The sequence below is a fragment of the Tursiops truncatus genome, chromosome 12 (genome assembly GCF_011762595.2).
Source record: "Tursiops truncatus isolate mTurTru1 chromosome 12, mTurTru1.mat.Y, whole genome shotgun sequence".
Taxonomy (NCBI): domain Eukaryota; kingdom Metazoa; phylum Chordata; class Mammalia; order Artiodactyla; family Delphinidae; genus Tursiops; species Tursiops truncatus.
In genome coordinates this window covers 12,447,811-12,474,805 of record NC_047045.1, presented here as the reverse complement: position 1 = coordinate 12,474,805, position 26,995 = coordinate 12,447,811, and the positions used below count along the sequence as shown (strand labels likewise).

General features: G+C 37.1%; 1 protein-coding gene across 2 annotated transcripts in view; it reads right to left on the bottom strand.

Annotated features, from left to right (window-relative positions):
- The window catches only part of MYO6 (myosin VI), a 142,686-nt gene that overhangs the window by 43,618 nt on the left and 72,073 nt on the right, over positions 1-26,995 (bottom strand). For both annotated transcript variants that reach the window (XM_019929322.3, XM_019929323.3), the window contains exons 8-15: positions 25,695-25,792; positions 25,200-25,364; positions 14,160-14,240; positions 11,087-11,267; positions 5,988-6,132; positions 4,682-4,839; positions 3,206-3,297; positions 631-703 (exon numbers count right to left, since the gene is read on the bottom strand). In XM_019929322.3, coding sequence (XP_019784881.1) covers positions 631-703; positions 3,206-3,297; positions 4,682-4,839; positions 5,988-6,132; positions 11,087-11,267; positions 14,160-14,240; positions 25,200-25,364; positions 25,695-25,792 — 993 coding nt within the window. The remainder of the gene's footprint in view (positions 1-630; positions 704-3,205; positions 3,298-4,681; positions 4,840-5,987; positions 6,133-11,086; positions 11,268-14,159; positions 14,241-25,199; positions 25,365-25,694; positions 25,793-26,995) is intronic.

Sequence of the window (26,995 nt, the reverse complement as noted above, 5' to 3'; positions counted from 1 at the left end):
TTGTCCAAATCTAGCACATGAGTCACTGACTCAACTGTCAGATTCCATTTTCAAAGCAAGGCTTGCCGCACAGCTGATTTCAGAGATGCGTGGGAAAGAAAAGGCAGACTGAACACTCCCTGGGTGGGACAGGGAAAGGCTTCTTTACCGATAAAAACAGACAAGGAAAACAGAGACCCTGTTCTCCTGCTGCAGGGTGCTATCTGGATGGGACACTGCAACTTGTGATGCCAACTTGCCAAAGGGTGCGGGTGCAGAGAATAGAAACAAAGAACTGCAGACACGCAAAGCCAAATCCTGGCAGACGCCTCGGGCTTCCTCACACGAGATAAGAAATCCCTTCACTGCTTAAGCAATTTTGTGTCCTCCTTAACTTATTCACGTTAACTGTTTAAGAAAGAAAATATCCCTCACGGTAGATAGAAGGAATTTTACGAAAACTTTCAATATAGCTGAATTCGATGCCTTCATAGGAAAAATAACTTCCTAGCAGTACTAGAGAAGTAAAACCCTCTCTCAAGTACCACAATTTCAAGTCCCGTAACCAGCAGAGCACAGAAAAATTACTAGTGAAATCATTCACTGTATCTTCCCATATTTCCCAAAAGTAGAGCAAAAAAAAATACATACCTATACAGTCCTGGTTATCCACGTAATGTACTTCATTCACACCTAAACCTTCCTTCTGATAGAGTTCTTGTTCCTAAAAGGAAATAATCATAATCATAGATATGGAGCTACTGTGTGATAGGAAATGGATTCACTGTGCCATATCCGATCATAACATTTATTGATCAGTCAGTGTACAAGGCTCACACCAGCTGATTCGAGGACTGAGAAGTCTTAGCAAACATTAGGGAAGAAAAACCCTTGCCCCTAAAGCAAGGCGAAATAAAAACTTACATGGCCAACATAACATGATTCACATTATATGGACGTGTTCCCCCCTGCAGATCAGCACGCTTTTCCCGAAATACGCTGGGCAGCCAGGCGCAAACACAGGGATCTGTTTATAACCATTCAAACCCAAGACAAGACCGGGGCTTTGAAACATTTTTAGCGATTCTAAAGTCAAACTTCCCAGTAGAATAGACCAGGGATCCGCACACTTTTCTGGAAGGGCCAGACAGTAAATATTTTCAGCTGTGGGCCATACTGTCTTTGTCACAACTGCGCAATTATGCCACTGCAGGGCGAAAGCAGCCACAGATAACAGTAAATGAAGAAGCATGGCTGTCTTCCAATAAAATTTCATTTGTAAAATAAGGCGGCATGCTGGGTTTGTCCTGAAGGCCATAGTTTACCCCTGGAATACACAGAGGAACATAACTTGCTTTGATAATTTTAAAAAGCTTAAAAAACAGCTAAACAAACAAGCTCCCTGCTGACATGAAATTTGTCTGTCCTATTATATATCCTCAATAGCCCTCAATCATCGTCTAAAGAGAGGTAGAGCAGATTTATAGCATTTATAGACAAGCACTAACGTTAAGGAAAGAGCAATTAACTGCAAATGGGCTCTAATATCTACACAGTGATATATATGAGGAGTATATCATTGAGGAAAATAAACATAATTTAGAAGAATAATTTACAAATCAAAGTTAAGTTCCTGGATGTAATTCTGGTATCTTCTTAAAATTAAAAAGAAAAAGGAGGAGGGAGGGATTTTATCACAGATGGGTGGGCAACGCAATGAGCTTAGGGTGATGTATATTTCAACCTTTTTTCCCCCTGAATGTTTGAATATTTCCTCCCACGAGACGTACTATTTAGAAAAGGTTTCTGTCATTCTAGAAGGCACTGTCTACTTGAACTCAATCTGAATTTGAAATTCACACATTTACTTTAAGGAATTATTATAAAAATAAACATGAATCAAGGCACTGTCTCCTCTTCATGTAGTTTCTACAAAAAGCTTGCTGGGTTGGTGTGGAAGGGAAGATTTAAGGCTGATTAAGTGAGAAGCATACATGCAAAACTTCACACAGTAATGAAAGGACTATGGCTGCCAGATGAAACTTTTCAGAGAAACTATCTTAACTGATAGGTACTTGTTTTAACCTGTTTTATTTATGCCAGAATTGGTATAATATATAAGATATTATAAGATAAGGTATAAAAGTTGGAATGTACTAGGAAACCCATAAAGACAAAACACAATAAAAATGGGGGAAAGATGAATGGGATGGGAACAGGAAAGAAAATATTTCACATTTCAAGTCCAGAGACAGTGGGGAACTCAGAACACAGCGGTGCTAATACGAAGGGAACGGTGCTGTGAGCCAGCAACCGGGAAGGAGGGTTCAGACCTGCAGAAGTCACTGAACTTCTGCAGTTTCTTCATCTGTAAAACAAAGGGCTGCACTAGATTAACAGATTAATTCTGAGTTCCCTTTAACTCTACTTTCTTCATTCAGTAAGACATATCTCAAACGGCTCAAAGGAAGGAAAGACGAGGGTATCAGTAGGTGGAGAATTCAAAATACAAGGTAAAAAATGGTTAGCCTAATCACAAATCCACTGATCCAAAGCTACTTTTACTCACTGTGCACTCTGAGGTGTTACAAAGGAACTTTCCTAGACTTGAGAGCGTGAGTGTAGGCCACCAGTCATCTACTACAAGCAGGGGCAGGAAGTCCTTACTGGACCGGAGATGGTGTCCAGACAAAAGCACCCCACTGACAGGCCACTGGCAGTGCGCAGGGTATCCTGGCAGGGAAAGAGCTGCCCGGAGGTGGGCCAGGCCAGCGGCCCCAAGGAATCTCCTGGCCTGGTGGCTTTCCTGCCATACGGAGAGAGGGCGAGCAGGTAGCAGAGTGGACAGAAGCGGAGACACAGAGGAATAGAGGGAGATGCCCAGGTCAGGGCTGGGAGCAGACTACTGTTTGGCTGTGGCAAGAGTGAAGACAACAGAATGAGGAAAAGAAACAGGCAGAATTTCAAGTCTAGTAAAAGTCACCAGTAAGAAGCAAGAGACATTCACTTCTGAGGAGGTGCCTATTAGAGTTTTTACTGGGTCCCTAAGCCTCAGCTGTACCATTAACACTTCTGATGTGCCACTGGGGCCCACACTGGGCATCTCTGATTCCCTGGGCCACCTTACATCACACCCCATCCATCGGGCTAACTGCAGTATGTCTGTGTAACTTGAAATTTAAAATAGCTTAATGCGGTTCTCAAATCTAAATTGCATGGCAATTACCTCCTTCAGAATCCTTTCATTAAAAAACTGTTGAAGTTTTTCATTGCAATAGTTGATGCAAAATTGTTCAAAACTGTTACGTTCAAAGTACTCTGAAAACAAAACCAGAATCAAGAGTCATCATCAGCTCAACTTCACATTAGTAAATTTAACTAAGGATAAAGTTTTATTGTATCGATGTTTAATTTAACATTAGGTTAAAAAATATACATATAATTGTTCCATACTCCCCAAATGCTCTTATTTCAAGACTTAAATTTTTATATGCATTAAAATTAAGTATTAAAAATACCTTCGCTTGACAAAAAGGTGTTTGTCAGATAAGATAAATGTCAAATAGTAAAAGATGTAAAATATAAGTCACTTGTAAAGATTTTTAAAGCACAGGTGTTAAAGCAATCTAAATCAAAGAAGAAAAATGACTTAAAATGTAAGTACTTTATATTTTTCTATATAATCTGTAAAATTATAGTTAGAAAAAATATTATGGATACTAATGCATTTCTAAAATTAAGGGATTGTATTACATTATTTCTAAGATCCCTGTAGCTCTAAAATGTTACGACTCTGAGTATGTGAGTGTTCTGCTAAAACGGTGCAGACTAGGAAACAAATGTCTGAAGATTACGAAATCTTAAGTCAGTGACGAGTGTTTCTCTACCTTTGATCATAAGGTAATGCTTTATTGTAAATTTTAAAATATGTATTACAGCGAAAACAAAACTCTGCCCCTCCCAAATGTAAACACTCATATCTTCCCTTGACAAATGCAAACAAATTACGAAGGACACCACTTCTGCACAGAGGGAACGCCCACATTGATAAAGCCCAATGTAAAAAATGGTCAGACTTACTTTGAGATTTTTACAACACGTAATACTTTGAGATTTTTACGACACGGTAATTCTGAACAAAGCAGCATTCCGATATCAGTGACTCATTGCATTTCTGGTTATAAACCTCCATAGCTGTTCTCAAATATTTATGTTGATAGCTTACTCATTTGGTGGAAATTATTGGAAATAGCTATCTGCTGACAACTAACACTAATGATGAATTTTTACACATAGTAATGAGTTTGGCCTGTGTGCTAGGTCAACTGTACCCAGGTCCATTGGCTGGAGCCAATGGTTTTAATGACTTAATTCTCTGTATCAGCAGTACTCAAGACGTCACCTTTATCAGCTGTACTCATTTAAGAGTACACAGACATCTCTACCTATAGTAGTTTCAATCAACATGTTTTAATCTAAGCATTAGTATGACCAAAATCCATGAGTCTTCCCTTTCCTTTTTTTTTGGAAGCATTAGCTTCCTACTTAAATCGTATTATGAAATGAAATGGTGGTATGGACATATAACTGGAAATACATCAAGTGAAAGGTATTACAAGGGAAAAAAAGTTTTTAAAATTTTATTTTAAATATGTGTGAAAGTATCAAACAGATACAAACTCACAAACAAAACTATGCTTACCAAATCCAGCAATATCTAGGACTCCAATAAAATAGGATGATGTTTCAAAAGGAAAACACTGGTTCACTCTGTTGACCACGTGATCGAAAAGATGGCTATAGACAGTCTTTGCCAAGGCATCCCGGGCGTTGTTTGCTTGCTCCACTTTCAGGGGTACTCTGTAAAAGAAGACCGTACCAACAGAAATTCTTCATAGTAATATGTTGTGGAAATAATGCAATATCCCCAAGAACTAAGTACATATTCACTGTGAAGAACAAAATAAATAGTTACAAAATGTCATTCGTGAATAGAGATAGATAAACGGGGCTAAGTAGAATACTACAAGAGAATTATCTACAAGATAATTAGATTAAAAGTCATCACTGAGTAAAAGAACATTAGGCTCAAAAACTCTTTTTAACCTTAATTTATACCTCATTGTGCATGCTGAATATATAAAAAAAATCATTCAGAGGAATAATCTTCCATGTGACTTTCTTAAATGCAAAAGAAACTGCGTTTAATTCAAGACTACTTTAAAGGTCAGAAACTGGGTTAACACTGTTTAGGAAAAAAATGTTTACATCTTAAAATCCAAACTGTCCAACTCTACTCTTTCATATAAATAACTACATGGTACAACAGTGTTGGACGCTGCAGATACAGATACACAGTCCGATGAAGAGAGGCTGCCACAGGAAAGAATTTCCAAACACTGTGCTAAATGCTGTCATAAAGCATGAGGCCCTGTGGGAATACCAGAAAAAAATTATCAAAATTTGGAAGTAACCTTAAAAGTCATTCAGGTCAGACCAATACTTGAATCCCTTCTAAACAGTGATTTTCCAACTTATATTTCTTGTAATAGAACCCTTTCCTAAAGGGACTCTTATGTGGACACGCCATACTTAAGACACAAAAAAGAACTGCTTTGGAACACAGGGGAACGGAGGACACGATTGCTGAGGACCACCCTCCTGTGCTTTTACCAGCCTTCCCTTGGGTTCCAGAAATCTCTCCAAGGAGCCACGCAACTGTAGGGCACTACTATACATCTTCCTCGCTGAGATTTTCTTCATAACTTGGAGTGGGCTTAGCAAAGAATCAGGCTAAGCATACCTTGCTAATACTTCCCAAAGTAAGAGTTACCGAATTTTCTGAGTGGCTAAAAGATCTTTTTAACCTTATTTTTCTTAATTTGTTGAAAAATTTTTGAAATATGTCACTAGAACTCACTGCCTGCCTTATTCAGCAAGCGATAGAGAGCCTGGCCTTTTCCCCCACAAGGCAGGATTTTTACAGAGCAATGAGTTAGGGGACTTACTTTATCACTGTTCCTTTGGTGCCCCCTGCTGTTGTTAGCATGACTCTTGTAGTTAAACTTACACGAAGATCATCTTGATCCAAACCCAGTAATTCAGCACAATATTCCAATGACTGAGTAGATTTATTCTTCAGATTACAGCCACCTAATGAACACATATTTCAACTTGAAATTAATAAACATTATGTAAACCAGATTTTCAAGATGCATTTCTTAGAAGTACACTTCACTTACATAAAACTATGGACTAGACAAGGCTTAGTTGTGACTTTTAATTTCACCTCGCTTGTTCCCCACCCTTGTCAGACACTCACACTGCCAAGGTCAGTGGGAGACCCTCACTCAGGGCAGCCCATGATACAATCCTTTCAGCCCATCAATTTTAGCCTGTCACAGTTTCATTTTTTAATGACCCTGCAAGCAAAATATACTAAAGATAGATTATAATCCTTGTTAATATATTAAAATAAATCTCTGGAATAACAGAGTGCCTAATCACTGAAGTCATACGACTGCAGAAAATATCAAGGAGCAATTTCAGTGGTAGATGTTGTGAGGCACTGTAGTAGGTCAGTGTGGGTGTGGACATCTGTCTATGTGTGTGTGGGGGGGGTGTGTGCACACGCATGTGCTCGTGAGGCTCGGGGACAAAGGAAGAGGGTGAGGCGGCCACGGCTATTTCCTGTACATCATATCTATAGATTTCTATTTATGGAGCTGGTTTCAAAAAGTTTTTTCTAGAAAGACAGAATACGACAGTCCTTAGACTCGGGGCTGTGATGGCTCTACAACTTACTAGCTGTGTGACCTTGAACGAGTTACTTATTCTTTCTGTACTCAGTTTCCTCACCCATATAAAGATGATAATTAACTGTACCAGCCTAATAAGGTTGTTATGAAGATTAAAAAGGCTACATACGTGAAGTGCCTGGAAGAGTGTCTGGTACATAATAAGCACTCTACGAAGGTACCGATAATTATTATCCTATTACTACTAATATTAAAAATAATAAACATTTTATTAACATTTTTTATGGTTTAGTGCTTATAAATGATTCATTTTAAGACTAATTTCAAAATTACAAAGAACGTATGAAATCACAATGAGAATTTTATCATGACAAATTAATAAACTATTTAACAGACTGCTCTCAGGAGAAAGAAACCGTGAGATCTTATATGAATGAGGGCTTGTCAAGACAATTCATTGGGGAAAAGAACAGCTTTTCAAACAAAGTGCAGTGGGCAACTGGACATCCACATGTAAAAGAATGAAGTTGGACCCCTCCTTCACACCATACACAGAAATTAACTCAACATCAATCAAAGACCTAAAGGTAAGAGTAACACTATTAAACTCTTAGAAGAATACAGACATAAATCCTTGTGATCTTGGACCAGATAATGGCTTCCTAGATATGGCACCATAAGCAACTAAAGAAAAAACAGACAAACTGGATTTCATCAAAATGAAAAACTTTTGTGCTTCAAAGAACAGTATCCAGAAATGAAAAACACAACCCGCAGAATGAGAGAAGATATTTGCAAATTATACATCGGATAAGGAACTTGTATTTAGAACATATTAAAAAACTCTTCCCACTCAGTAATAAAAAGGCGATCCAATTAATAAGTGAGTAAAGAACATAAGTAGTCCTTCCTCAAAACAAGATATACAAATGGCCAATACAGTTGAAAATATGCTCAACATCGTGAGCCATCAGGAAAATGCAAATTAAAACCGCAATGAGGTAGCACTTGCCAGGCACTAGGGCGGTAAGAATGTAAAACCCTTCAGTTACTTTGAAAGTCAATTCCTCTTAAGGTTAAATATAGAATTACCATATGACTCAGCAATTCTACTCCTAGGCATACACCCAAGAGAAATGAAAACATATGTCCACACAAAAACTTGCACACAAATGTTTATAGCAGCATAATTCATAATAGCCAAAGGTGGAAGCAACCTAAAAGTTCACCAAATAACAAATGGATAAACAAAATGTCGTATATCCATACAATGGAATATTACTCAGCAATAAAAAGAAATGATGTACTGACACATGTTAAAACATGGATGAACCTTGAAAACATTATGCTAACTGAAAGACGCCAGTCACAAAGAGCACATATTGTATGATTCCATTGATATGAAATGCCCATGACAGGCAAATTGATAGAGACAAAGTAGAACAGTGGTTGCCTAAAGGCTAGGGATTTGGGAGGAGATGGGGTGGCGGGGTAAGGGTATGGGGTCCGTATCTGGAGTGATGAAAATATTCTAAAACTGAATATAGTGATTGTTGCACAACTCAATGTGAATTATATTTCAATAAAGCTGAAAAAAAGAATATGGGGAGAGGAATAGAGAAGATATATTAAACCTTTAATTCTATGAAGGTAAGATTACTACTAATTTCTAGTTTATACACACACACGTTATCTAAAATTATATAACTCAAAAGGTTGATCAACAATAATTAATTCATTTAAATACTTCTCTTTTTTTTTTTTACTATTCTGCAAAGTTTCTTACACACTTCCAGGAATTATGTAAGGCTAGCATAGAAAAAATTTATTTTAAAAGTTTCAAAAGGGCAAAATACTGGGAAATAACGCAAGGCTTTTCGTGTCACTCCCCTTCCAAAAAAGAACTTCTCTGAACACTTTTTACATTAGTTGTTATAATAATGTATGTTTTTGTTATGTGGAATTTTTAAAACATAGGAAGTCCCTAGAGGCATTCTTTGCATTTCCATCATGAAAAAACTTTTAAATAGCAGTGGGAGCTGTCTGAACATTTACTGAAGAATAAATTTTCTGATAAAATAATTACGAATATCCGGAGCCTTCTCAAATTGCAAGGTCATGCCAAAATTGAGCTCTCCAGGGCAGGAAAAATCAATTCTGATTAGCAAGAAACCATCTGAATCTATACGAAGGATCATAGGAAGGATGAAGATTAATATAATAAAATCTTAGCTATTAAAATAAATAAAAAATAAATAAATAAAAATAGCCTAGTTTATTAATTCTCTGGATTCATTGCCTCATTCCAATCTGCTCTGCTTTCTGCTCATTTTCCCTTCAACAGAAGGAAGTTTGAGAAGAAAAATAAAAGATAATGTGAATATCTGCTATGTGCCTTTTGACCATTTAAGTGCTTTTCAACTAACTAGATCATGCCACATTTATGATCCTCTGTGTACATCTGCGTGTTTACCACACGGTAATAACATGAGGTGTGTGAAAATGCCACCTATCACTTCTAACAACATGTCCAAACTGTGCATTAATTTTTCTAAACTTTTTTGGACATTACTTAGAACTCCTACATGCTCCCTTGGTATAACGATGCCACAGAGCAAACGAAAGTGTATTCTAACATTCATTACATTTTCAAATCCCTCAAAAAAACTAGTAACAATTTTAATGCATACTAAGAACATATCTGATTTTGCTTGGTTTTTCTTTTTGTTTCTTTTATTTTAATCTGGGAGTAATCTGCATTTTTATTTTTCTTATTCATTAAAAAACACTTAGAGTGATTACTACATGCCAGACTTAAGTATTCACATCATTCTACAAATATTTAACTCACTTATTCCTCTTTATAACATGAGGTAAGGCCTGTTGTTTATTATTCCTAGTTTACAGGTGAGGAAACCGAGACACAGAGAGGTTAAGTTCCTGGCCCAAGGTCACACAGGCAGGTAACACACGGTGAAAAGCCTGGCCCAAGACCACGTGCTCTTACACACCACACTCTGATGTCACAGCACCGCGGACACTCAGTCTGAAAGCCACTCAGACTGTTGACTTCCATCTGCTCAGAAGGTTCAGTGACAGGGGGCAATGAGGGGCAGTTATCACACGTACTGGAGTTAGTCAGACATGGGTCGAACTGGCTCTCACACCTACAACTTCACTAATGACCATATGACTTAAACTCCTGCACAGGTCCTACTTCTGTAAAATGGAGATAATATCCTCTACCTCATTATCTTTATTAAGTTCAGATTATGATTATGATGTTTATGATGAAATACAGTTTATGAAGGGTCTTGCACGTAGCAGACATTTTTTTTAATGTTCTTGTTCCTTCCTCTTGTGCCCTTTTCCTTATATGCAAACTACTGCTAGGAAAAAACACTTCTCATGGATTATTTCTTCATTATTTTACGAATGAAAAATCCAAGGCTTAGAGAGCTTCTGGGATCTGACACTAAAGCCCATGTTATTGACTACTATATTAAATGGTGCTTCCGAGTTTTTTAAAACTCTTTTAAACAATGTATTTATGCAGGAGTCAACAATCTTTTTCTCTAAAGAGTGAGGTTTTAGGCTTTGTTGGCCATCCAGTCTCTGTCACAAGCCCAACTCTGCCACTACGAAAGCTGGCATAGGCAAAACATAAATAAATGTGTGTGGCTGTGTTCTAACAATACTTTATTTACAAAAACAGGCAGCTAGTCAGATCTGACCACGAGCCATAGCCTGCCAACTCCCGCATTCATGGATCAAACTGAAGATCATATAAAAAGCCTTACTATTTATGTAGAGACTGAAACGATACAGTTGAAAAGTTACTATAGTGCAGGCATTTAAATGATCTGTTCAATCTGCATCAAGTTTAACCTGTTTTCATTTCCCAGTAACAATGTATATGGGCTTTCATGTATTCAATTAACCTAATTAACCATTCCAAGTTTAGATCAATGAACCAGAAAAATGTCAAAATACCTTAAAAGATGGTAGAGAGAATTATTATGTTCACTTATTGGAAAAGATTAATATCAGTTGAAAAATTAACCAAATATGACCCGGGTAGTCAGGATTGTTTATCCTTCACAGGACGAGTTTATTCCTCATCAGTATCACTGATTTACTCAAAAAGAGCTCATAATAACTAATAATGCAGCATCCTGTAGTTGCAAGAGTCATCACATAATACAGTATATTCTAGAAGTGGAGGGTATTAACAAGCCTGCACACAGAGTAAATTTTCATATGACAATTAAGTGACAAACTTCTAATTTTACTCCTTTTTAAAATAAAGCAAAACAAAAAGACCACAAGAAAAAAAAAAAAAAAAAAACCTGAAGTGCTGCCGGCTTCCTCAAAATCAATATTTCCAAGGTGCAGGACACCAGCTACTACCCGGAACAGATCAAGCTTTTCTTCATCATCCAAACCAATCTTTTTCATGGCTGTGCACATTCTAATAAAATCTCCATGGTCATCTAACAAAGGATCTTTCAAGGAACCTCCTTTAAGATACTACAAAACAAGAAGACATCAATTAATTGTGGTTTACATTATTTAAGTATACTAACACAACTACACAACGTCTATTCACTACATAACATGCAAAAATAAAATGTGTCAATCATAAAACTTTAGTGTTCCAACACATTCAAAAACTGAATGACTGGGCAAAGTGTACCCAGGATTTATGTATTATTTCTTTCAATGACATGTGAATCTACAACTATCTCAGTAAAAATTTCAGTCAAAAATGGAATGAGATGTGTTCTAATTTAATTACAACTTTAATTCTAAAACTAGGACATTATATAAAAATATAAATTGAGTGAAAATGAAGGGAATATCAGCGGTTGAAATGAATCAACATGAAACCATAGGTCAAAAAGAACTGAGGTTTTAAAAAGCTGTAATAAAAATTTAAATCTGACACTTAGCATTACACTCCTTCAGGTTAACTGCCATCAACTACACCAATATTCCACAGCAGTAACCAGTGGACAGGCTAACAACAATGTTCATGGCCTGGGAATTAATTTTTAAACCTTTCTGTATTAGTATATATGAAGTAAAGTGTATTAGTAAGCATTATGCTTACGCTAAGAATTTATGCAATGACTGAAAACATTTCCGAAAAAATGAAGAGAAAATTTGCTTTCTCTCCTAAAAGAACGTGCATCTAAAGTATTCATTTACTAGAACCTATAACAAACTCAGAAGAAGGAAGAAGAAAAGTCAGTCCTGCAGAAACTAGAAGGAGGAAAAAGAAATTACTGGACACAGAAAGATAGGACTAGCAATTTTCCAGAACTTGAGAATGAATAAGTAAAATTAAACATTAGGTAACAGCATCAGAATTAACTGGCCATTAAAGACGCCCCTAGGAGATGTTTTTTTTCCTCCAGGTTGCCAACTGCTTCCCAGCTAAATTTGTAATTGCCTTTCCACACAAGTCTTTAAAATGTTTAATTATGCATGTGTAAAATTTCTGGAAAATGTCTAGACAAAGAAATTTAATTTTATTCTTAAAGAAAACAATCACATGCAGCCAAATTTAAAACAAAGCACATATCGTGCAGAATTTTTAGTCTTGCAATTGAAAGGTTACTTCACTTAAAAACTGTTTCTAATCAAATGTCAATGAATATATTGCTATCACGGCAGACTAAAAATACTGCATTCTCCTAAAAATAACACACGGCTTAAAGACATGCCAATGGAACTAGGCAAAGGATTCTGAATAGTCAAAATGATCACCTCATCCTCCTGATAAAGAAGACAATAAAAAGTAATTTAAACATATTAAATCCATTATTCACTTATATATTTTTATATATAAACCCAGTAATATGAATACGATTCCTAACAAACTATGTTGACTCTAGAATCAGAAACTGTACATTTTCTTCCTAAGATAGCACAAAGACTGCTACTCTTTGCAGGGTAAAATCCAGTTTTCTTTCCTCTCCACTCAGTTTTTTCCATGGTAAAAGATCAAATTTATATATGTATATATTTTTTCCTTTGGGATAGCTGCAGTATCCCACCAGGAAATGTCCCCATTATCTTAGTGGAAATAATACAATTTCTATATTTCAATGATGCCTTATAAAAATATAGGTTATCATAACAAAGGAAGATACCATAATAAATATTAATGTCACTTCTTAAAGTTCCAACCATGGATATAATATAAAGTTTACAGACATCTGTGTCTAAAATGATAAATAAAATGTCAACTTAAACAAAAATTAACTGCAGACTCATCTGCTTAGAATTCAAATTAATGGGAATTTTTAGTTGCTTTCTGTTCTTTTCTATGAATATACTAAAGACATAATTCACCTCACCATTTTGAAAGTAGTCAAAAACATCTGACTCACAAATGCAGGGGCATTAAAAACCGAGTAAAATAAAACCTTGTTCACTTAAATATAAGTCTTTTAATAAAATAAAGACAATATGAACTAGCCCCTATTATTAATCCTGACTTAGTGTTTCATAATTTAAGCTCCCTGAGTAAATACAACTTAATCCCACTTACTACTTAAACATTGCATATTAAAATTTATAAAAGTTGCAGTAGATTTTTAGATTAAGGACTTAATGTTTTTAAAATAATACTTAATGGTATAATTATATCTACTTACTCTTAGAAATACAATGATTTAGTAAGACCTATACATAAAACTTTTCATAATATATTACAGAAACATGATGTTTTAAAGAGAAATATTAAATAATACATAAGCATTAGTTCACAAGAATGCTCACTCTACTTATTGTCTACATCAAAGCTTACTTCAGCCTTGACACAGACAATAAATTATAAAGGACATATTTTATACTTAATCACAAATGGGTAATATGAGAGTAAGTTTCAAAAATGTCAGCAAAGGATGATTCTTAGGCAATCTGATGTCCTCATGCCGGGAAAATAACAAGAGGAGAGCAGTGCACTGAGGTCCCACCAAGACCCAGAACCTGTGGCTTCTGCAGATACCAAAAGAGGTGTAAAGTACTTCTCGGCGAGAGGTGTGGATGAGTATTTAGGTTTTTTAAGCATAAGCCTAAAAGTAAGAGATCCTGGGCTTCCCTGGTGGCGCAGTGGTTGGGAGTCCACCTGCCGATGCAGGGGACACGGGTTCGTGCCCCGGTCTGGGAAGATCCCACGTGCCGCGGAGCGGCTGGGCCTGTGAGCCATGGCCGCTGGGCCTGCGCGTCCGGAGCCTGTGCTCCTCGATGGGAGAGGCCACAGCAGTGAGAGGCCCGCGTACGGCAAAAAAAAAAAAAACAAAAACCAAAGTAAGAGATCTTACTTGGTTTCCAAAATAAAAAATAGAATACATCTTTCAGCACAATTTTTTTGTATTAAAGATTATAATTTTTTTTTAAAGGTTACTTTACCTCAGGACTTTTTCGGTTCTGTAAAATGTGTTTGTCAGTTTCTTTGTTAGCAAAGTATCTAGTGCAGCCTCGGTTTAAATACTAGGACAAAGAAATTTAAAATATAATTAACAAATATGATCCACAGGAAAATGATACAAAAGAAAACACAACTTATCAAATAGTGCTAATGCTAAAGAATTTCTAAACATAACCTGAGTATCATTTAATCTCTCAATTAAAATCAATACTTCTATATACCATAAACATTTCATTCCTACTAATCACAGCAGGGATGGTGAAAATCCTAACCTGAAAATAGATTAAATTACATGATTAACATAAAAACCAATACCATAAAGCTTTCCTATTTTTCTAAGGTAGCAATTTTTTTAAAATATGTATCTCCAGTTTATTTATTCATTTTTAACATCTTTATTGAGTATAATTGCTTTACAGTGTTCTGTCAGTTTCTGCTGTATAACAAAGTGAATCAGCTATATGCATACGTGTATCCCCATATCCCATCCCTCTTGTGTCTCCCTCCCACCCTCCCTATCCCACCCCTCTAAGTGGTCACAAAGCACCGAGCGGATCTCCCTGTGCTATTCGGCTGCGTCCCACTAGCTATCTATTTTACATTTGGTAGCGTATATATGTCCATGCCACTCCCTCACTTCGTCCCAGTTAACCCTTCCCCCCTCCCCATGTCCTCAAGTCCGTTCTCTCTGTCTGTGTCTTTATTCCTGTCCTGCCCTTAGGTTCATCAGAACCATTTTTTTTTTAGATTCCATATGTATGTTTTAGCATACGGTATTTGTTTTTCTCTTTCTGACTTACTTCACTCTGTATGACAGACCCTAGGTCCATCCACCTCACTACAAATAACTCAATTCTGTTTCTTTTTGTGGCTGAGTAATATTCCATTGTATATATGTGCCACATCTTCTTTATCCATTCATCTGTAGATGCACACTTAGGTTGCTTCCATGTACTGGCTATTGTAAATACTGCTGCAGTGAACTACGTGGTACATGACTCTTTTTGAATTGTGGCTTTATCAGGGTACATGCCCAGTAGTCGGATTGCTGGGTCATATGGTAGTTCTATTTGTAGTTTTTGAAGGAACCTCCATACTGTTCTCCATAGTGGCTGTATCAATTTACATTCCCACCAACAGTGCAAAAGGGTTCCCTTTTCTCCACACCCTCTCCAGCATTTATTGTTTCTAGACTTTTTGATGATGGCCATTCTGACCAATGTGAGGTGATACCTCATTGTAGTTTTGATTTGCATTTCTCTAATGATTAGTGATGTTGAGCATCCTTTCATGTGTTTGTTGGCAATCTGCAGTATCTTCTTTGGAGAAATGTCTATTTGGATCTTCTACCCATTTTTGGATTGGGTTGTTTTTTTCATATTGAGCTGCATTAGCTGCTTGTGTATTTTGGAGATTAATCCTTTGTCAGTTGCTTCATTTGCAAATATTTTCTCCCATTCTGAGGATTGTCTTTTCATCTTCTTTATGGTTTCCTTTGCTGTGAAAAACCTTTTAAGTTTCATTAGGTCCCATTTGTTTACTTTTGTTTTTATTTCCATTTCTGTAGGAGGTGGGTCAAAAAGGATCTTGCTGTGATTTATGTCATAGAGCATTCTGCCTATGTTTTCCTCTAAGAGTTTTATAGTGTCTGGGCTTACATTTAGGTCTTTAATCCATTTGGAGTTTATTTTTGTGTATGGTGTTAAGAAGTGTTCTAATTTCATTCTTTTACATGTAGCTGTTCAGTTTTCCCAGCACCACTTACTGAAGAGGCTGGCTTTTCTCCATTGTATATTCTTGCCTCCTTTATCAAAAATAAGGTGACCATATGTGCATGAGTTTATCTCTGGGCTTTCAATCCTGTTCCATTGATTTTTATTTCTGTTTTTGTGCCAGTACCATACTGTCTTCATTACTGTAGCTTTGTAGTATAGTCTGAAGTCCAGGAGCCTGATTCCTCCAGCTCCGTTTTTCCTTCTCAACATTGCTTTGGCTATTCGGGGTCTTTTGTGTTTCCAAACAAATTGTGCAATTTTTTGTTCTAGTTCTGTGAAAAATGCCATTGGTAGTTTGATGGGGATTGCAGTGAATCTGTAGATTGCTTTGGGTAGTATAGTCATTTTCACAATGTGGATTCTTCCAATCCAAGAACATGGTATATCTTGTATAATCTTTAATTTCTTTCAACAGTGTCTGATAGTTTTCTGCATACAGGTCTTTTGTCTCCTTAGGTAGGTTTATTCCTAGGTATTTTATTCTTTTTGTTGCAATGGTAAATGGGAGTGTTTCCTTAATTTCTCTTTCAGATATTTCATCATTAGTGTACAGGAATGCAAGAGATCTCTGTGCATTAAGTTTTTATTCTGCTACATTACCAAATTCATTGATTAGCTCTAGTAGTTTTCTGGTAGCATCTTTAGGATTCGCTATATATAGTATCATGTCATCTGCAAACAGTGACAGTTTTACTTCTTCTTTTCCGATTTGGATTCCTTTTTATTTCTTTTTCTTCTCTGATTGCCGTGGCTAAAGCCTCCAAAACTATGTTGAATAATGGTGGTGAGAGTGGGCAACCTTGTCTTCTTGCTGATCTTAGAGGAAATGGTTACAGTTTTTCACCACTGAGAATGATGTCGACTGTGGGTTATATATGGCCTTTATTATGTTGAGTTAGGTTCCCTCTATGCCTACTTTCTGGAGAGTTTTTATCATAAATGGGTGTTGAATTTTGTCAAAAGCTTTTTCTGCATCTATTGAGATGATCATATGGTTTTTATTCTTCAATTTGTTAATATGGGGTATCACATTGATTGATTTGCATATATATATATATATATATATATTTTTTAAATGGGTAATGAGAGCTCTTCCATCTTGTAATTGTTCCCTAGGGTGTATTTTACAAAACTGGGTGATTTTTAGTATGCTCCTTGAAAAAGAAAGAAGTTTTTTGTTGTTGTTGTTTGTTTGTTTGTTTAAAAGATGTTGGGGGTAGGAGTTTATTAATTAATTAATTTATTTTTGCTGTGTTGGGTCTTTGTTTCTGTGCAAGGGCTTTCTCTAGTTGTGGCAAGCAGGGGCCACTCGTTGCGGTGCGTGGGCATCTCACTATCGAGGCCTCTCCTGTTGTGGAGCACAGGCTCCAGATGCGCAGGCTCAGTAGTTGTGGCTCACAGGCCCACTTGCTCCGCGGCATGTGGGATCTTCCCAGACCAGGGCTCGAACCCGTGTCCCCTGCACTAGCAGGCAGATTCTCAACCACTGCACCACCAGGGAAGCCCGATTTGCATATAATGAAGAAACCTTGCACTCCTGGGATAAACCCCACTTGATCACAGTGTATGATCCTTTTAATGTGCTGTTGGATTCTGTTTGCTAGTATTTTGTTGAGGATTTTTGCATCTAAGTTCATCAGAGATTCTGGCCTGTAGTTTCCTTTTTGTGTGACATCTTTGTCTGGTTTTGGTATCAGGGTGATGATGGCCTCATAGAATGAGTTTGGGAGTGTTCCTCCCTCTGCTATATTTTGGAAGAGTTTGAGAAGGATAGGTGTTAGCTCGTCTCTAAATGTTTGATAGAATTCTCCTGTAAAGCCATCTGGTCCTGGACTTTTGTTTGTTGGAAGGTTTTTAATCACTGTTTCAATTTCAGTGCTTGTGACTGGTCTGTTCATATTTTCTATGTCTTCCTAGTTCAGTCTCGGAAGGTTGCGCTTCTGTAAGAATTCGTCCATTTCTTCCAGGTTGTCCATTTTATTGGCAAGAGTTGCTTGTAGTAATCTCTCATGATCCTTTGTATTTCTGCAGTGTCAGATGTTACTTCTCCTTTTTCATTTCTAATTCTGTTGATTTGAGTCTTCTCCCTTTTTTTCTTGATGAGTCTGGCTAATGGTTTATCAATTTTATCTTCTCAAAGAAGCAGCTTTTAGTTTTACTGATCTTTGCTATTGTTTCCTTCATTTCTTTTTCATTTATTTCTGATCTGATCTTTATGATTTCTTTCCTTCTGCTAACTTTGGGGGTTTTTTGTTCTTCTTGCTCTAATTGCTTTAGGTGTAAGGTTAGGTTGTTTATTTGAGATTTTTCTGTTTCTTGAGGTAGGACTGTATTGCTATAAACTTCCCTCTTAGAACTGCTTTTGCTGCATCCCACAGGTTTTGGGTTGTCGTGTTTTCATTGTCATTTGTTTCTAGGTATTTTCTGATTTCCTCTTTGATTTCTTCAGTGACCTCTTGGTTATTTAGTAGCGTAGTTTTTGGCCTCCCTGTGTTTGTATTTTTTACAGTATTTTCCTGTAATTGATATCTAGTCTCATAGTGTTGTGGTAGGAAAAGATACTTGATACGATTTCAGTTTTCTTAAATTTACCAAGGCTTGATTTGTGACCGAAGATATGGTCTATCCTGGAGAATGTTCCATGAACACTTGAGAAGAAAGTGTATTCTGTTGTTTTTGGATGGAATGTCCTATAAATATCAATTAAGTCCATCTTGTTTAATGTGTCATTTAAAGCTTGTGTTTCCTTATTTATTTTCGTTTTGGATGATCTGTCCATTGGTGAAAGTGGGGTGTTAAAGTCCCCTACTATGATTATGTTACTTTTGATTTCCCCTTTTATGGCTGTTAGCATTTGCCTTATGTATTGAGGTGTTCCTATGTTGGGTGCATAAATATTTATAATTGTTATTTCTTTTTCTTGGATTGATCCCTTGATCATTTCAGTGTCCTTCCTTGTCTCTTGTAACATTCTTTACTTTAAAGTCTATTTTGTCTGATATGACTATTGCTACTCCAGCTTTCTTGTGATTTCCATTTTCATGGAATATCTTTTTCCAACCCCTCACTTTCAGTCTGTATGTGTCCCTAGGTCTGAAGTGGGTCTCTTGTAGACAGCATATGTACGGGTCTTGTTTTTGTATCCATTCAGCCAGTCTGTTTTTTGGTTGGAGCATTTAATCCATTTACATTTAAGGTAATTATCAATATGTATGTTCCTATTACCATTTTCTTAATCGTTTTGGGGTTCTTTGTTTGTTTGTTTTACAGGATAATAAAATTTTAATGAAAATTTCCACAAGAAATTTTTTGACAGAATGTGAAGTTTTATTATTTGTCTTTATTATTTTGTCCTGAATGTACACATGAGGTTTCTGAATCAGAGCAGATTTTTTTTTATTTACCTTATAGCTAATAACAAGTGTGTTGTGCCCTTGTGTCTAAGTTCTTACACTTACACCAACATAATGAGAGCCAGGTCAAATATCCTACAAATACAAAGTCTGTCTTGTAGACGAGGGATATAGAAAATGAATTTTCTGTACTTACATACAGAAAAAATAAGCAGTCAACTCTCTGTACTCGTCATAGTCTTTTTGAAAATTTCTACTCTAATATGTTGGAATTTAAATAATTCTCTCCAGGGAAAATATAAGAGCATTGCCTAAAGCTTTACAATCCAAAGATGACTTATTTTCTCTTCAAGTGTGAAAATGTACCTCTGCAGTTAGGTAAATCTCTATAGAGTTTTCAATATCTATACAGTTGTAAATTAACTTCCATGGCTGGGTTTGTTTTTATAGGTCTTTTCCTTCTCTTTTCTTTCCTGCCTAGAGAAGTTCCTTTAGCATTTTTTGTAAAGCTGGTTTGGTGGTGCTGAATTCTCTTAACTTTTGCTTACCTGTAAAGGTTTTAATTTCTTCATCAAATCTGAATGAGATCCTTGCCAGGTAGCGTAATCTTGGTTGTAGGTTTTTCCCTTTCATCACTTCTAATATATCCTGCCACTCCCTTCTGGCTTGCAGAGTTTCTACTGAAAGATCAGGTGTTAACCTTATGGAGATTCCCTTGTATGTTATTTGTTGCTTTTCCCTTGCTGCTTTTAATATTTTTTCTTTATATTTAATTTTTGATAGTTTGATTAATATGTGTCTTGGTGTGTTTCTCCTTGGATTTATCCTGTATGGGACTCTCTGTGCTTCCTGGACTTGATTGACTGTTTCATTTCCCATGTTAGGGAAGTTTTTGACTATAATCTCTTCAAATATTTTCTCAGACCCTTTGTTTTTCTCTTCTTCTTCTGGGATCCCTATAATTCGAATGTTGGTGTGTTTACTGTTGTCCCAGAGGTCTCTGAGACTGTCCTCAATGCTTTTCATTCTTTTTCCTTTATTCTGCTCCCTGGCTGTTATTTCCACCATTTTATCTTCCAGCTCACTTATCCGTTCTTCTGCCTCAGTTACTCCGTTATTGGTTCATTCGAGAGTATTTTTAATTTCAGTAATTGTGTTGTTCATACCTGTTTGTTTCATCTTTAGTTCTTCTAGGTCCTTGTTAAATGTTTCTTGTATTTTCTCCATTCTATTTCCGAGATTTTGGATCATCTTTACTATCATTACTCTGAATTCTTTTTCAGGTAGTTGCCTATTTTGTCTTCATTTATTTGGTCTTGTAGGTTTTTACCTTGCTCCTTCGTCCGTAACATATGTTTTTGGTGTTTCACTTTTTTTAATTTTTTTTTTGCAGTACGCGGGCCTCTCACCGCTGTGGCCTCTCCCGTCGTGGAGCACAGGCCCCGGACGCGCAGGCTCAGCGGCCATGGCTCACAGGCCCAGCCGCTCCGCAGCATGTGGGATCCTCCCGGACCGGGGCACAACCCGCATTCCCTGCATTGGCAGGCGGACTCTCAACCACTGCGCCACCAGGGAAGCCCCCTCACTTTTTTTTTGATGGGTGGTGCTGTATTCTTGTCTTACTGGTTGTTTGGCCTGAGACGTCCAGCACTGGAGTTTGCAGGCAGTTGGATACAGCTGGGTCTTGATGCTGAGATGAGGACCTCCAGGAGGCCACACTCCAATTGATATTCCCTGGTGTCTGACGTTCTCTGTTAGTCCAGCGGTTTGGACTCGGAGTTCCCACCCCAGAAGCTCAGGCCCAACCTGTGGCCTGGGAACCAAGATCCTGCAAGCACGTGGCAGGCGAAGTCATGGTCCTCCAAAGACACGGACATCCACATCCCTGGAACTGCTTGGCTGGGGCACGGTGGTGGGGATCTGGAGTCACCGGAGGGGCAGGGTGGTGGCCTGAGGCACACAGGGCGGCTTGGTGTCCTCAGGGTCAGAACTGGGCCATGTACGCCCCCCACGCCACCCAGTGCACCAGGGACTCCGCCTGGGCTTGACAGGCATCTGCACCCCGGATTCATGTCCGAGCCCCAGATTTACGTCAGTGACCCCGGTTTCACGTCTGAGGCCCCGAATTTACATCTCAAAGGTAGCAATTTTAAATCTTCTCAGGGTTAAATCTTATTGAAGATACAGTTCATAAGATATGAACTAAATATGTGAAAAGTCTCAAATAAGGACCCACACTGTGGTTTAATATTTTGAGTAATATTTTAAATTCTGAAAAATTAACAAATAATATTCTTGAGTTTCTTAATTTTTGATTTTTACAATCAGTCCTTCAAAACATGCCTTTCATACTGACTGTTAACACTAACTGTACATAAATTACAACACTTGCTTTATGGACCTTCACAGGTATTCAAATAACCATTTCAGCTTTTATCTCAATGATTTACTTTCCTGCCCAGAAGCCTTTAAAGGCTAAGTGCTTTGCAAACACAGAATAAGGGAAGCAGCTGAGAAGAAAATAATATACTGGTCTTGAAGAGAATCTTTTACCCACACTTAAGGGGTGGGGTCGTTCAGGAAGGACATGCACAGGGAACAGGATGAGAAAATTTTTTAAACATCTCAGCTTTTCTTAAATCAGGTCACTAGGATTCCACTGTCCCATGGCATGAATTCCAAGGTTAAATATATCGATAACATATTATATACCAAGAAAAAATTTACAGTAAATTTTGAATGATTTAGGGATAAATTAATACTTTAGATGATCAATACATTTATCTCCCCCCATTACAGTGAAATATTAAAATACAGTTAAAACCAGAAAATAATATGCAGTGAATTTTTCTTTGTACCCTAGAATCTTGGGGGAAAGAATAAAATAGAAGGGAGAGGGGATAATACTGATAAGCACTTTCAATTGACTATTTCAAAACAGAGTTCTTTTATTTAGTAGGATAATAGTAGCTTAACTATATAGAGCCAAAACAAATGTTTTCTTTGCTACCAAGAGTTTTATCCACCCGCCCCAACTGTTTTATCAAATACTTGGCTTTTGGACAGATGCACTTGATGTTAAAACCTAAGAAAAATACTTGTTTCTTCTAACTTTTCTGTAACTAGAAAGCTATAACTATTCTTGTCACCCATTCTCATTCTATCCAAGCTTTATTTATATTCAAGGATTCTTGCATGACTATAACGAATGCTTCCATGGAACATGTGCAAAAATATTTCAAATTTTTGAAAAATACAAGCATTTTAAACCTTCTATTTTCTAAAGTACATGTGGAGTTAATATGGGTGCTTTCAAACAGATGTATCTCTACAATTCTTTACATACTAATTTGGATAGAATAGTGACCAAAAAAATGTGGGGGGGAAAGCACTCACCCTGCTGTAGAGTTTCTCCTTTGTCTTTACAACTTTACCCCTGAGTTATGACTGGAGGTCTAAACTAAACCCGAGAAAAGCCTGCTGAAATGACCAACACACTTTTAAGTCACTCTAAGGCAGAATCATTTGGGGGAAGGAATACAGAGGTGTGTGTACACCTGCCTGAGAGGAATATCCAAGATGGCAGGTGTTTTGGGGTGAAAGGTAATGCTGTTCCATGAGTTTCCTCTTATCACCAAAAGGACTCTCCCAGTTCATGCCACAGAGACAAGAAACTCTCTGACCTGATAAAGCATTTCAGTGGCTGCCCCCTTAGGATGGCTGTCCTTGTGCCAGGAAAGACTGTACATTCTGAGACACAGAAACTATGTTCCCAAGCCCCCAAGTAGAAAGAAATGCTATATTAAGACAAGAATAGTCACATCACTTTATCATTAACTCAGTGCTGACAAAGCCACATCATCATTATTAAATTTTATATGATTCAGATTAATTTATATTCCTTTTCTAAAAATCATTGTAGAGAAATGCCTCTTCTACTGTCATGAAGATAATGTGAGCAACTAACTTCAAATTCCAATTAATTTGGTGAGTTCTAGAGAAGGTTAAACATTTCATAATTATACAAATAGATGCAGTTATAAAGCATTTTAAAACAAGAGTTTTTAAATTTCCAAATATACATTAAAAGAAATTGAATGACGTAACAAAGAAGAAGCCAGGTTGCAAACACACACACACACTCACACACAGAACAATAATTACGTATAAATATGTGTCATGATTCTCAAATGGAGGACTTCTGGCCAAAGAGGAGTGTGAGAATCGCCTGGAGAACTTCATACAAACTGCATTCCCTACCCGCACCCCGTGATTCCCATAGCCCACACAGGGACACTACTTTCTAGCTGAGACTCTGTCATTACGCTAGCCACCCCGCAGTCACCACTTCCTGAAACTCAATATTGACTTGTGATCCTTGGCACTCCTGATCTCCTTGTACTTCTCTCACCACTCCACTTGTGCTTTCTTTCTGGGGCAACTCTTCATCTGCTCAGCCTCTTCAACTCCAGAGTGTGGATCCCGGCACATGCTTTTCTACGTTATGCAATCTCTCTGGACAACCTCCACTACTCACTGTCACAGTTCTGACTACCACCAGGGTACTGACATCTCCCAAACCTGTCCCTGCAGCACTGACCTGATCTTAGTCTACCCAAGAGTCTTCCAAGCAGCTCCACTCAGATGACCCACAGGCTCCAAAACTGGACTCATCCTACACGCCATCCATCTTCCACCTGGCCTCAGCATGGTACTTAGAGTCACCCAGTTACCCTAATCGTGTTTTGGGAAATCATTCAGACTCCCCCTTCTCCTCACCTAATTCAGTCTCCAAGTCCTGTCAATTTTACCTCCTCCTATTTCACACATCCCCTCCCCCAGTAACCCTGCCATCGCTAAAGCAAATTCAGGCACCGAGTAACTGCTACATCACTGAAAGCCACAGGTTCCCAACCCATTTACCCACGGCTGCAATTTCTAGCCATCCCCTGCCCTACCCTCTTAAAGCTATCTTCCATATTAAACCCAGAGGTAAGTACAGACCTGATATCCAACTTTCTACTTAACACCCTTCGATCAGCTCCCTACTCACCACAGAAGTAAGACCAAACTCTCTAGCCTCACCTCCCACCCCTTCCTGTCCTACCATTTAAGCTCCCTGGCCTCACCTCCCACCCCTTCCTGTCCTACCATTTAAGCTATTTCCTGCCTTTCTTTGTTCATCTTTTTGCATCTAACAGGAATACCTCCGCATGTTTCTTCCTCTAGTTATAGTTAACACTTGAAAATCCTTCAGGATTCTGATCAAGCATCAACTGTTCCAGTAAAGTTTTTCCAAACTCACCAGCACCCTATGCATCTCTCTCACTTATCATTTGACATATCAGTCAGACTGTGTGTGTGTGTGTGTGTGTGTGTGTGTGTGTGTGTGTGTGCGCGCGCGTTTCCCAGCAATTTAAGTTACTCAGAAGCAGGAACTGTGTCTCAATTATCTTTTTAACTCTAGCACAATGCCTGGTACCCAATGGGTAAGGAATAAATATTTGTTGAACTGAATTAAGGAAGACAAGTAGGGGTCCTTTATTAATTCAGTGGTCAAACTTTTTTTTACAAATAAGTGAAAGGTAACATTAAAGCTAGCATTACAGAACTATTATAAACTTCTTATTGAGTTTAAGGGGTTTAGCATCTATCCTTTTACCTATCCCATTATGTACCTCCTCATATAGTGTTATAAACTCAGCAGTAAATCTCAATACAGATCTACTTAGTACGAAAGTCATTCTATTACACTGAACGTACACATTCATATTACACTGAACTTAATGTAAGTTATATGCAACTAGACATCAAAATCCACTGAAATAAGTTTTAGAATAGAAGGCAACTCAATTTGCAAAAATTGTATGAAATTTCTTTTCATCCAACCTACCCGAAAATTATCTGGGGAGCTCAAATGAAGTCTTTCCCTAGTATCTTCAGAAGCACCGGCACACAACCTATAAAAGATATGATAATTCCTTTCCTCTTTGCCTTGAACACAGATCCTAGATTTCTCTAGAAGATAATGTGAAACAAATCCTCCAACAACTGAACTCTAAAAAACAAAACAGAGAAATTACATTTTTGCATTTAAAGTCTTAAAGTATAACCTACCAATGTTAAATTATCTTTTCTAATAATCATTTGTCTATCAAAGAGGTTGTAATTTATTAAATAAAGGGGAAAAAACAGGTAACTAAATGTAAGTTTATAGTATTTCTAGAGATCACAGTGAACATATATATTATCCCAACTGTTTAAAAGTAAAAGAGGAAAATTTAAATATATTTGCCATGAGTTCAAGTACAGCACCAGTTCTATCAAGACCCTGTATTTTCCAAAAACACTCCCCAAACATATTACCCCGAAACTCACTCTCACTTACCTTTTCATTGAAATGTATTTCTACAAATTTCCCAAATCGACTGCTATTATTGTTGCGAACAGTCTTTGCATTTCCAAAGGCTTCTAAGAGTGGGTTAGCTATTGAAAAAGAAATGAAAATACACCATCAGAAAGTTTGCATGAAGGAAAATTACAAAGCAAAATGCATAGAATGTTTCCATTTATTAATAAACATAAATAACTAGAAAAATATTGTCAGAAACATTAACATGAATGAATTCACTTGTAATGTCAAATCCCACAAATATTTATTGACTACCACTATGTTTGGGCCCTATTAAAGTGCAAGAGATGGAAAAGTTACTCAAAATTTATTAAAAAAAAAAAAGAAAAAGGAAGTGTTATGAGAAAGACGAAATTTTCAAAAGTCACTAGGTTACAAAATTTATAACTCAACTTTAAAAACTACTCCCTAAAAATGTTATGGTTTTCACATCAGCCCTACAAGAGTAGTGATGATAGTAAAGAAAGCAGCAAGCATCCTGTGACGAAATACAGGCAAGAAGTTATTAGTTGACTTACATTTAAAAATATGTATTAATAAAACCTCCAGATTTAACATTTTTACATGCACATCCAACAAAACCTAACCAATAAGCGTTTACAGAATTACCTACGAAAGCTTCTCAGAACAATAGTTCTCGAAATCCCAATGAACAAATGTAAAATTTTAACTGTCTTCATTTTATAATTTCACACATTCTTTCTCTCTCTCTCTCTCTGTCTCTCTCTCTCCCTCTCTCTCTCTCCCTCTCTCTCTCTCTACCTGACTGGAAAAGAGCTCCTAGAGTCTATTCTGGTACTCACCAGTCTTAACTGTAAGCATACCAGAGTAGTGTCAATCTTACTCACATATTCCTTCAATAACCTCATAAGTTGCTTCATATGTTTACTGCTAGAGTATTTCTTATGAAATCTTTTAAAGTCCATTTCTCTTACTCTATCCGCAGTAGAAAGCTTAACTAGTCACTAAACCCTTTGAAAGATCACTCCCAGGTTGTTTCACTTGCTAAAATAAGAAAGTAGTAAAACTAAAAGAAATATTAGCATGTATTCCCACCTAAAGATTTCTATGGCCCTGCCAGTTAACATAAACTATTCTCCAGTACGGGGCTGTAGAGACATTTGGAATAACACTTTCCAACTGTCCTCAACTACAGCACGTTACACACTGCACAGTACGTTCTCATGGAAGAAACCAGGCTTATCTGGTTTCAAAGCAAATCTGTACCTCAAGTAAACAAGTCCGAATATTAATTAGTATTTTATTAAATTAACCCA